The sequence below is a fragment of the Sciurus carolinensis genome, chromosome 2 (genome assembly GCF_902686445.1).
Source record: "Sciurus carolinensis chromosome 2, mSciCar1.2, whole genome shotgun sequence".
Lineage (NCBI taxonomy): Eukaryota > Metazoa > Chordata > Mammalia > Rodentia > Sciuridae > Sciurus > Sciurus carolinensis.
The window spans coordinates 104,091,625-104,104,579 of record NC_062214.1 but is presented as its reverse complement, the minus strand read 5'-3'; the positions used below and the strand labels follow the sequence as shown (position 1 = coordinate 104,104,579).

At 34.2% G+C, this 12,955-nt stretch overlaps 1 protein-coding gene across 5 annotated transcripts in view; it reads left to right on the top strand.

Annotated features, from left to right (window-relative positions):
- Galk2 (galactokinase 2) overlaps window positions 1-12,955 on the top strand; it is a 120,089-nt gene that overhangs the window by 36,731 nt on the left and 70,403 nt on the right. For 4 of the 5 annotated variants that reach the window (XM_047538482.1, XM_047538485.1, XM_047538486.1 and 1 more), the window contains 2 exons: window positions 21-111; window positions 3,067-3,213. In XM_047538482.1, the coding sequence (XP_047394438.1) occupies window positions 21-111; window positions 3,067-3,213 (238 nt within the window). The remainder of the gene's footprint in view (window positions 1-20; window positions 112-3,066; window positions 3,214-12,955) is intronic. The other variant, XM_047538484.1, reaches the window with a different exon arrangement.

The following is a 12,955-nucleotide window of genomic DNA, read 5'->3' as shown; positions in this document are numbered from 1 at the left end:
AGGGCCTTTTGTTTTTGCAGGGACTTCAGTACTAGTGCGAATAACATTCAGATTGACAAAACAAAACCTTTCTGGCACAACTATTTCCTATGTGGATTTAAAGGAATTCAGGTAAATTGGTTTATAAGGTAACTGCTAGCCGTTGAGATTATGGGGTGTATTATGTCAGATTTATTTTATTTACTGTATCATTTTGGTCTCCTTTCAATGCTAACTGATGTTTCTCTTCTATTTTGCTCACTTATGCTTCAAAGCGTGGGAAAATATGACTGTTTCTAGTAGTATTCACAGAGGGCAACAGTGGGCTTTCATGCAGCTGACTGTTCATAAATCAGGTGCATCTGACAAACATCTCTTTGGTTTTTAAATCTTTGAATCATGTTTCTGTTAAGGATACATTCTAATAAATTATTTATATTTTGCTCTTTGACTATATAGGAGTATACCGTAAGGATTTAGGGTTGAACAGCCCCAGGTTTGAATCTGGGTTCTATCCAGCTGTGTTAATTTAACCTAAGTCTCAGATTTACGTGTAAAATGATGTCATTGCTACCTCAAAAGAGTTGTTACAAGGATGACACAGTGCTTGATACTGGTAGGCCTTCAGTATATGGTAACTAGTATTGTTATTGCTACTCCAGCTGGGATTAAAAAAAAAAAAAAGACATAGTGAAATGTATTAGTACAAGTAGTTTCCTAGAAACATTGCATAATTACCTTGAATATCTCTAATGCCATGTGCAAGAACAGGAAAATGTAATATCTCCATTTTCTCTCATAATTAAAAAATTATGAAAGATACCTCCATTTTCTCTTGTAATTAAAAAAAGAATGAAGATAAACAGAAAAATCAATATTTGCTGTTTTTAGAACCACTTTCATATTTCAGTATGTGTTTCAAATATAGTGAAACTCTTGTTTAGGTAAATGATATTAAGAAGTGAGTCAGTAACAAACAACCTAACCTGTATTTTAGAGACCTTGTGTTCCTAACTGCCTGATGGTCTTTTCTGAAACTTTGTCATGAATAGCCTAGAACTTAGTGACCCATTACAGAAATGTATCAAAATTTTATCTGATGTATAGTCCTGTACTCTAATTCTGGTCTTAAAGTTACCACATTCATTTATTTCTTTGTAGTGTATGTGTCTTTCTCCCAGACACAAGGTAATAAATTATGGAAAAAATTATTGGTGGATTTTATATCTTAAAAATCATCTGGTTTATCATATACATTAGTGGGGATTACAGTATTTGGAAGCATTTGCCTGGTAAATGCAATATGGTCTTCCTTATAACAACATGCTTTTTTGTAGAGATGGATAAAGAGGCCTAAATAATGTATGATGTTTTGTGTTGCTTTTGAGCCTTGTAGGGCTTAAAGCCTTCCTCTTTGGTTTGACAACTTATGTGCAGAAAAGCTGAGTTGTACAATGAACTTTTGGCAGAAGAATAATTTAAATGTTAGCCTGTTCAGAAATCTTAATACTAGAAAGTTCCAGAGGATAATCTGTTTATATGAAATTGAACATGTTATCCTTTTGGGATAGAGCTATCACAGAATTTGGCACAACTCATTTGCGTTTTTGAATCTGTTGTACATTTTAATTTAAACATTGCGTGATAAGTTAGTAAGTACGATTCACATTCAAGACACCCTGTGGATTAGTTTATAGTTAAATATATAGTATTCCCCAAGGATTACTCTTTTAAAACAAACTGTCTGATGTTTGGTATGAAAGGGCATTGGCAACAGCAGTGTTTCAGTTTATAATTTGTTTGTATTTCTGGAAAGAAATTTTTAGATGACTTGAAATCAAGAAGAGAAGTACATCCAAGTGAATCTTTTCTTTTGTGGTGCATGAGTTTTGCCAACTAAGAAAAAAGGACAAAAAATTAAGGAAAAATGGTCTTTTATTTGCAGTTTTTTGTTACTTTGGTTATTCTAACTAGTTTATTGAAATTTCTCCCTAGAATAATATGTATGATGAAATGCATAATTAGGCAATATAATAGTATTTCATACTTTGGTCTTGAGTTGTTTGAGTAATGTGTGAAGATGATGGTACTTTTTCTTAAGAAGGTGTTGGCCTTGAATTTGTTTTTAATCCTACTTTACAGAGGTTATGATACCATTCAAAGTGTCCTAGTCTTAGATCTTCATGTAAGTATGTTAGAACTTTCCACCTTTGAATCAGCCTGATTACTAATTTGGTCTTTCCTATTTGTAGAAACAGAGTTTCCCTACCTCCTTGGAGTCTGCATTTTCATTTAAGGCTGAATTATAATTTGACTGTCTTTATAGCAACCATATGGCTAAATTATATCTATAAACTCTAGTAAAAAATCTGGATTTCCTCATATAGCTGATTTATATTAAATCATAGTTACAGTATTCTGGCCTAGGTTTCTAATTGTGGGGGAGAAGTTCTGAACTGAAAATCAGAGACCTGGGCCCTATTGCCAGGTCTGTATGTATGATCTTGGAAAAGTCTCTGAATTCGTTGATGCTTAGGTTTCTTTTTTCTTTTTTTTCCTTTTCTCTCTCTCTCTCTCTTTCTTCTCTCTCTCTCTTTTAAACAAGTAAAACAGGACTGAGAAAATTTGGAGCTATTTTCTTCAGAGGTCTTTCTGAAGCAAGATACTCCATGGAAACATGCCACTGCATAGGGGTTAGACTTTTATAATAACAGTGCTGCTGATGTGTTTCACAATTTTTAACCTACCTTGCTAATAATCGTGTATTTTCTTGTCTTTGGTAAGCTGAATTATAACTATTTTTTATGTTTTTTCCATATTGTTTAAATCAATAGTCAAGAAACAGAACATTCATGGCAATTTTAGGAAATGAACCAGTAGCTTTTTTGTTGAACAAAGTAAAAAGTAATCTTCAGATTACCTTAGTCTAAGGACAAGAGTCATTAAATCAAATAACATGTGTAGTCTCCACTAATTTGAGTACATAACTAATTTTACAAATATGATAGTAAATTTGTTTGAACTTTTGAAAGAAGATTTTGAATCCAACTATGAAATTATTATTACTGTTTTTCCTTATATTTTTAGGAACACTTTGGTCTTAGTAACCTGACTGGAATGAACTGTCTGGTAGACGGAAATATCCCACCAAGTTCAGGCCTCTCCAGCTCTAGTGCTTTGGTCTGTTGTGCTGGCTTAGTGACACTTACAGTGCTGGGAATGAACCTATCCAAGGTAACTGCCTTTCATAGTCAAACTCACAGAATCCCTTTGAAGGCATTAGCATTCAAATCTCAAAATCAGAATGTCTTCCTTGATTGAACAACTTTATCTTACTCGAAAGGACTATGTACATGGGCAAGCATTGCAGCCTAACAAGTCTTGCTTGTGATAAAATACTAAAAGGTAACTGATACTTTCTAAACTAGGTGAACAGGTCTGTGAATTACTGTATTAAAACGCTCTTGGATTAAATATGAAGTTTGAATGCAAGAATATCTTTTAAAAAAGATTACCTCATTAACAAGTTAATTTAGAGCAAGAAATTGTAGGCCTCATGGTTGGGCCTGCTTATTTTCACCCAAAACCTTAAATTAAATATTTGACAAGCAGTGGGTAAGAAGGGTAAAGAATAGGAAATAAAGGAAGTGAGCAGCATATTTGTTTATGTGAGTAGGTTAGTCACTGAAATAAACTTAAAAAAATTGCATTTCAAAGGGGAAATGCTTATTTAAAGGAAATATAAATCCTACAAGAGGTCAGAAAGCCTTAACTTTACAAGTTCACATAAATCTCTGACTTTGCCGTTCAGAGCAGGTGTGCTCAGCTTTAATTAACACTTGGTGTTCTGGTTCAAATAAAGTGTTCTCATAGATTCTTTTTATTCCATGTATAAACTATCAAGTTTACAGATGGTTTGGGAACAGACTGGGCACCAGGCAGATCAAGAGAACGTCAACCACAGCTTAGTTTCTTTTAAGCATGTTTAAATTTTCAGCTTGAAAAATTTATATGTCATCAGACAGGGAGAAATGAAGGAGAAAGTAAAGACCCAGACAGAATTCTATTTAATTTTCATGTGTAGATATCCATTATTATCCATTTGTAAGTAATAATTTATTTGGAGAAAGGATAGCTTATTTATTATTTGTTTTATGAGGAGAGAAAGGGAGGGAAAGGAAGTCTATGTAAAATATGCCTTCCTGGGTACAACTTTTAATCTGATGGTTGGTTTGTTCATTATTCAACCATTGTTTGGTGACAACTTTGTGTTATGTAACATTCAAAATATTGGAGATGTAATAGGCATAATCTTAACCCTCACCAAACTAAGGATCTAAAAGAGACAAGTAAATAGATAATTATAATAGAATGTGATAAGTGAATAATTAGTATGCTGTGGAAGCAAATCTACCCCATTTTAGAATAGGATCTAAGCTAAGGTACCAAGAATTCAAAGAGTTGTAGGAAATACTGCTGGCATAACACTGATAACATTAGGTAAGCATTTATTAGGTTGAGGGAAAAGAATGTAAATTATCTAGAGTAAGAATGTTCATGGGCTTGTTGGAGGAACTAAAATGGGCTCATTATGGCTGGAGCATATGATAATTGGGTACTGGTTTTGAGATCAGGTGTTGGGCTTTGTGAACCATGTTGAGGAATTTGGGCTTCATCTGATAGTAGTAGGAAACCACTTTAGGGTTTTAGGAAGAGGGTAACATAATCACATCTATTTTTTTGAAAGATCATGCTAGTGTGTTATAAAGTCTGGATTTGAGGGTAACTATTAACAGTAGGGAGATGATTGGTCCGGGAAAATGGTAGTGAGAGTGGAGAGAACTGGATAATAGAATCAAAGTATATTTTAGACAGAATCAGTAGGACTTGGTCATTGGGTATGGGAATAGGGGACAGCAAAGAATCAAGGATTATATTCAGGTTTCTGGCTTGGTGTGATTCTTTGGAATAAGGAATATAGATGGAAATTAGGTTTGAGGGCAAGCTGAAACATTGTGTGAGGAATCTTGTGTGCATACTAATGGAGCTTTTTAGTATTTAGTTAATTAAAAACAATCTAGGAGGTGCTGGGGATGTAACTCAGAGGTAGGGCATTTGCCTACATGTTCAAGGCCCTGGGTTCAAACCCCAGTACTGCAAAAAGAAAGAAAGAACGGAACAAACAAACAAATGAACAAACAAACTCTGAAGGTGAGGAGAGAGATCTGGACCTGAGATGATCAATTTAAGAATCATTAAATGTATAATTGACTTTTGAAGCCACAGGAGGGGATGAGAACGTCCAGTGGTGGAGTATAGATGGAAGGATAAGGAAGACAAGGACAGAACCACAAGAATCATGAGCAAATGAGATGGGCAGAAGAAGAGATGTTCACTGAAGAGACTGAGGCATAGTCCAAGAGGTAGGAAAACTGGAAAGGTGAAGCCACTGCAAAGGCAAGAAAGAGAATGTTTCATGAAATGAATGGCAGTGTTGTTCACTGCTATCAAGAGGTTAAACAAGACAGGCCTGAGAACTAGTCATTTAATATAGCAACAAAGAAGTTGAATAAAACCTTGACAAGAATAATTTAAGACAGGACTGGGTTGAAGGATCTGTGAGAGGCAAAAAAGTGGAAAAGTTTGTTGAATCAAAAATTCCTGACTATTCATGGAAAGAGATAATCTGATAACTGGAGAGAGATTTGAAGTCAAGGAATTCACTTCTTTTTTAATGGGAGGATTGGTGAAACTTATTTTTTTGCATTTTCTGACTTGATAATATGAATGGCTAAAAGAAAAGAAAAAAAAAAGATAAACAAACACTTGAACTCTTGGAATTAGTTCTGATAGTCTCTATTTTCCAAGCAAAAAAAATAGCAAATATATTTTTATTGGAGCTATGTAACTAAAATGCCTACAGCATAAAAGAAATGATATGTATATCCTGGATTTCCCTGCTAGTTTAAGTTATACTAACCATACTAATATTTTCTATGGACTGAGCATAATTTTATGGAGAGTATTTTTTTTTTTCCTGGAGAGAGACAGAATCCTGATCAAAAGGAGGCCTGTTATTTATAGTCTTTAATTAAGTGCCAATTGTATTTGTGACTTGTAAAAATCATAGAGCATAAGACTCAAGGAATTTTAGAGATGAGCTAGTTTAAAATCTTCTTTCTCATTTATGTATCAGTTAGTGCCCCATCAGGAAACAAATGGCACATAGGGCATAACTGAAGAGAGCTTAATAAAGAGATTATTTATAGATGTGGCATGGTCAAGAGAACCAATTGGGAAAGGTTTCCTTGTGAAGCTGGAAGCCATTAAACTTTAAGAGCTGAGGCTCTGGAATAATCTCTCTCTACATTTTCCCAGCAGGACAGGGGGAAAAACAATGACATGGATGGAAATGGCAATAAATGGAAATGGTTGAGGGAGTTGTTCAAAGAAGTCAACCTCCTGGGGTAACAGAAATGTGAGAATGCAGGGGCCAGGGAACAAACAGGGAATAATCTTCTGTTTGACATGTATACTAAGTCCTGCGGGAGATTGATGACTAATAGCCTCTCAATTAGTTTATATTCAGTGGACCTCATTTAGTTGCAGATGACAATTATTGCAAATAGGATATGATAAGAAGATGTAGAAATTGTTAATTCATTAACAAACTAAATGTCACATGTCTGAAATCAGCCTAACAAAATGTCTAGCCACATTGAGATCCAGAAGCCAGAATTAGGAACCAGAATGATATTGGTAGAAAAGAGTATGAAGTGGCAAAATACTTATGAAAAAAAAAAAAAACAAAAACAAAAAACTAGAGATTTCTGGCTTCAAGATTTCAAAATGAAGTCATATCTGTTCTTTCTTTCTCTGTCCTTTACTCAAATCTTTTTTTTCTAAAAAGTTATCTCCAAACAACAGGGAAAATTAAGAAAAGAGAGTACAAGCTCTGTCTTTGATAAACCAAGGAGACATAAATAACCCTTAACCACAAAACACAAAGATGGAAAGTGGATGGAAGAATGGTGCATGACTTGGCAGGATGGAGAAAGGTCAAAGCCAAGTGCCTGTGGAAGGAGATATAGATGGAAGCAGCTGACTCATCCCACAGCTCTCTGGAAGGCGTAGGAAGAAAGGAGGGTAATTTGGTCAATGGGTTTTTATTGGAAAGTCCTTTTGAGGATTAGTTAGACCTTCAAAGTCCTCTCCTACCTGGGACCATTTCCTTCTGTCTATGCAGGAATCCCTGGAGAAACAACCAGAGATCTTCTGTACTTGGAAACACTGAACACTGAGAAAGGCAGGACAATACATAGATTGTGAAAACTGGGGAATTATAGGACATGCTGCATCTGAACAGAAGATTCTTCCTTTCTTTTTTTAACTCCAGCACACTGACAGTCTTACTACCCTACATCCCACCAGGATCGTTGGAGGATCCTTCTTGGAAGAAATGGAGCTATCCCAGAGAAAAATCTGATATTTGATGTAGATACTGACATTTGGTGACTGCCACCCCCTCCTCCACCATAAAAACTCTCCAGCTACTCTGTGACCTGTTATAAGCTCATTTTTCAAAGCTTCTAATCAGCTGTTTAGTGACTCATTCTTAAATATGATAGGGCAGCAAGATTAATCAGTTTTTGGAAGAAGTCTTCCAAAATTAAATGAACAAATGAAGAAACAAAGAAAAAACAGGAATTCAGAGGAAACAGACAATGCTGAGGGTAGAAGGATGCTTCAAAGAAGACAATGTCCTCATAGAGATAAAAGAAAATGTTAAATCCTTAAAAACAGTGTAATTTTAAAAAAAAGAGCAGTGAGATGGAGCTTTTAGATATTACAAATATGATAGCCAAAACATAAAAGGATTGGAAGATCTGGTAAAGTAGGGAAAAAGAAGAGATGGACAATAAGAGAGAAAAATAGGAGTTTTTTTTTTTTTATGGATCAGTTCCAGAAAATCTCCAACTAGTTAGGAGAAACAGAGGAAACAGTCATTAGAATTTTTTTTAAAATAGTATGTCTCCAAAGTGAGAATGTGACTCCTTAGATTGAAAGGGCCATGGGTGTTTGCATAATAAATGAAAAAGTCTAAACCAAAGTATACCCTCTGAGAATTTTGAAACTCAAGTGTTAATAGAAAACACACTAAAAGCTGATTGAAAAGCAAAAGAACAGAAGGAAAAGAGATTACAAATGAATCAGGAATGAAAATTAATTTGTCAAAAACAGCTTTGGAAGATAGAAGAAGGCAACAGTAATGTCTTTAAAATTTCAATGAATTTTAGTTTAGAATATCTGTTTAAATGAACTAATCAAATGTGAGGCTACAGTAAGACATTTTTAAGATGGAAAGTCTGAAAGTTGAAAGGGACATAATCTACCATAATCAGAGAGAAAACCAAGAAGGAAAATGATATTGAAACTAGGAAATGGAAAATCCTATGCAAGAGAAAGAATAATTGGTTATTTATAGAATACTGGTTAAGGGAAATCCCAACACAATACCCATAACATTCAGCAATTTAGAAAACAATGCAGATTAAAATGAAAAGAGGGAGGGGAAAAATGGAACTAACTAATAAATCTTATCAGTTAAAAAAGAAAGAACTGATAAGTAAATAAACATATTCAACCATGTGGAAAAATGGATTAAGAGTGCTTTTATAGAACTGTCATAGGGTATGGAAGGCTTAGCTAGATATACAAATAATGGTAAGTAAATAAGGTAACTATTAAATATAGGAAAACATTTCTGCTAGAAATAAAAATAAAATTTCCAGTATCTGGCTCATATGTGAATAATAGTTCAATAACTAACACACTGAATAAAGTTTTAAACAAAATTTTTGACATCATTTTGTCGAGAAAACTGGGACTGGTAGGGGAAGGGTGGCTGTAAGAGAGCCCAAAACCTCATACCATAATAAGAAAGCAGTAGATGAAGTGTAAATGGATCAACCAGGAAATAACGTACTCAGATTATTTGGTAACTTGAGATGAAAGTGAAGAGTTGAAAATATTTGCCTCTTTGCACCCCACACTGGGGATAGGATGAGAGGTTCCAAACTAGGGACTGTTTTTATTGTTGTTTTAAGGCTTTTAGCTCCATTTATTCTTGTAGATTATGTATAATATTTTTTTGGAAAAAGTAAAATAAAGCAAGAATAGAAAGGAGAAATGAATAGGATGAGAGAGGCAGATGACCTGAGTGACCAGAGTCAGGGGAATTGGAAGATGAGGAGGCAAGAAGGGATTTCATGAATCATGGATAGAAGTTGAGAATAGAGGAGCTGCTGGAATGTGAGCAAATCGGAAAGTACTAGGGAGAAGCTTGTTGATGGGTTTTGGGTGAAACATTTCAAGAAAATACAGGCATAATCCATTTAATGGCAGTAGTTCATTCTGAAAGACAAATGCTGTGCACAAAATTATTAAGCAGAGACTTACTATTATTTTCAATAGGAAAAAGTATAGCACAACTTAAAACCTCTAGTTTTCTACAGTTAAAAAAAACACAGTAAAATTTTCTCTATGTAAGTAACACAGATGTTATATGAAAAACACTAATTTTCTTGAACAATAACAATAAGGTTGTTAACAAGCAATTACATAGTAATATCTATGTCTTCTCTGTTGACCCCTAGTATCCCAGTACTAAACCTACTGTTTTCTTAACATTGCTATACTGAAGATTTGGGATGTAAATATGTATGTATTTTTCTAGTTGCTTAAGTCCCTGAACAGATTTGGTTAACTTAATTTCAGGGGCAAATTAGTTGTATAGACATGAGTTGATACTCTTTTCAAAGAAGTGTTTTTGAAGTTGAAATCCATACTGTGCAGGGGACCTCTGAGGTTCAGAAGCAGAATACATGGAATGTTCAAAGTTCTGTGCCAAATAAGTCCAAGTTTTCCCTTTCTTGAGTTTATAATGGCCAATTTCTTGAGAAAGTTTAAGATTATGTTTTTCTTTGTATATAGCTGCACTTAAGTGAGATATTTGTTAACCTTCAGAATGAAATATTTGTTAACCTTGTACTTAAAAACTAAAGACTATAACTACATTATAAAATATATAACATCTACTTTATAAAATGAAAAGAATTTCACAATTATCCAAAGGTTTAAAGTGTAACTTCAATGTTTTAATAGCAGTTTGCTACATGGTATAAGAAAAATCAGAAACCAATTTGCACTGTCACTAATTATTATGTTTAGAAGTCCATACAAGGACATTGTTTAAGTTTTCTTAGAATAACAAAAACTTCATCCATATTATAGTTAAGGAAAATAGTAGTTTAAAACATTCCAGCCAGATGTTGGCTGCTAATGAACTGCAGCAGCCAGCCTCTGAGAAGATGGTAAATCCAGAATATAATCTTTGAAAAGAATCTCTTAATTAAGTGTTGAACATGGACTAAAGCCATGTGCTCACTGGTACAAAACCCAGGAAGCTTCAGTGTTAGCCCTGGGTGGCCTGTGTTTCAATATGTTTGAAATTTTAAGTTAGTATTGTATATACAAAACCATTCACATAATTTTATCAATAAAAAGAGAATCATATTTCTTTCAGTTATGTGGATGGTGTTGGTATCTCTGGGTGGATTCTTTTTTTAAAAAAAGTAGGTAGGATTGGGGACTGAATCATTTATTTAAGAATTTTGAGCAATTTGGATTCACTTGGGTGATGTGACTAAGCTATCTGCGTATTAGAAGGCTTGCTCTGCAGAGATTGTTTAGGTCACCTTTGTTTTTTTTCCATTTCCTTTGCTAGGATAAACACATGTTTACCTTTAGCATAAACCAAGGCAAACAAGATGAATTAGGGTATAGCAGATTGGAGGAGTGGTTTCAAAATGTTTCTGAGTGGTTTCAAATGAAATGAGTATTGCAGCAAATTCATGTGCATGTCTGGCTGTGTTTTGAATTTTTGTTGTGATCATAGATCTGTATTATTAATAGGTCACTGTTTTTTGAGTCCAAACTTTGACTTGCACCCAGCAATAAAGTTGAATATTATTTAGTGTTAAAAATTTAACTGGAACAATGCAGGTGGAATTCAGTACACCACATATGTGGATAGCCCTTACCTTTACATTTATTATGAGCATTGAAAATACCTAAATGATGAAAATACAAGGACACGTAATCCCCCTACCAAATTCAGAAGTTCCTGTCATCTCTTTCCCTACATTTATGTTTCACAGGGGTGTTGGGAGCCATCTTGGTCAAGTGTTACCCTATACTGACCCCAGACTGATATTTGATAGTGTAAGGAGGATGATGAAAGACTGTCTAGACCTTGTCCTCTGTTGTGACCATTTTTATCTGTAACTTGTGATGATCTTCCTATGCCTCATTTTCATTTCTAAAATGAGAGTAAGATTAACACTTCTTTTAACTTCACAGGGGAAAGTCAGTTAAATTGGCTCAATACCTCCAGTTCTCTGACCTTCCTGGTAGGAGATTTTTAGAAAAGTTTAGGGAAAGTGTTTATCAAGACCATAGATAAGGTAGGAAAATAAATTAGCAGTGAAGTTTTTGTAACTATGTGAACTTTTCTAAGTGTATTGATTGTGGGAAAAGTAAGAAGTCAAACTATCATGTGAAGAAGAAAGGAACTCAAATGGAAAAGGTTAACAACTGGAGACTATTTAAGGTATGCACTACAGTTTTAGAGACAAAATTTGGAGGTTGCTACTGAAAAGGTTCTGTATTAGAATTTAAGGTTCTGTGTTAGAATTTATGGGCCCTAAAAGATGCCCTTTCCCCTCCAATTAATCACCTAGATGTTTTAAACACATAATTTCTAACCCATAGTAGCTTTGTAAAGCATATTTTATTATTTTAATTTTTTTCCAGAGGAAAATATTGAGGCTAGAGTATTTATATAATGTGACCAAGACAAATCACTTAGAGTGGAGTTGTCTGAATTCTAGCTCAGATGTGTTTGATCCAAAAATGGTTTTATTTTTCTGCCAGAGGACACTCCAACATATAGGTGCAGAAAACTACTTCCTCAACAGAGTTTCTAAAGCTCAGGAAATAATACCAAAAATTAATAAATGGGATGGCCTCAAATAAAAAATCTTCTGCACATCAAAGGAAACAAGAGTGTGAGAACCTACAGAATGGGAGAAAAATCTTTGCTAGCTATTCTTCTGACAGATGATTAATATCTAGAATATTTAAAGAACTCAAAAAAATCACCAAAACCCCAAATAACCCAATCAATAAATGGGCAAATGAACTAAGCAGATATTTCTCAAAAGAAGAAATACAAATGACCAACAAATACATAAAAAAAATGTTCAACATCTTTAGCAATTAGGGAAATTCAAATTGAAACTAAACTGAGATTTCATCTCATTCCAGTTAGAATGATGACCATCAATTATACCAATAATAAATGCTCCACAGGCATGGTGGCACATGCCTATAATCCCAGCAACTTGGGAGACTAGGCAGGAGGATTGCAAGTTCTAGGCTAGCCTCAGGGGGAAAAAAAAAATTGGACAGGATGTAGGAAAAAAGGAACACTTTTTCAGAGTTGGTGGGATTATAAATTAGTACAACCACTATGGAAATCAGTATGGAGGTTACTATAAAGACTAGGAACCCCCAAACTATACCATCTGTTGGTGTTTATCCTAACAAATGAAAGTCAGTATTCTAAGCATACTATAGCCATACATGCATACCTATGTTTATAGCAGCGCAATTCACAATAGCAAACTATAGAACAATGGATGAATGAATAAAGAAAATGTAGTATGTATACAAAATAAGATTTTATTCAGCCATAAAGAAGAGTAAAATTGTGTCATTTTCAGGAACATGCACAGAATTAGAGACCATTATATTAAGTGAAATAAACCAAACTCAGAAGGTCAAGGGTCATATGTTTTATCTTATATATGGAAGATAGAAAAAAAAAGGAAAGGAAAACAGTGTAGAGGGTATC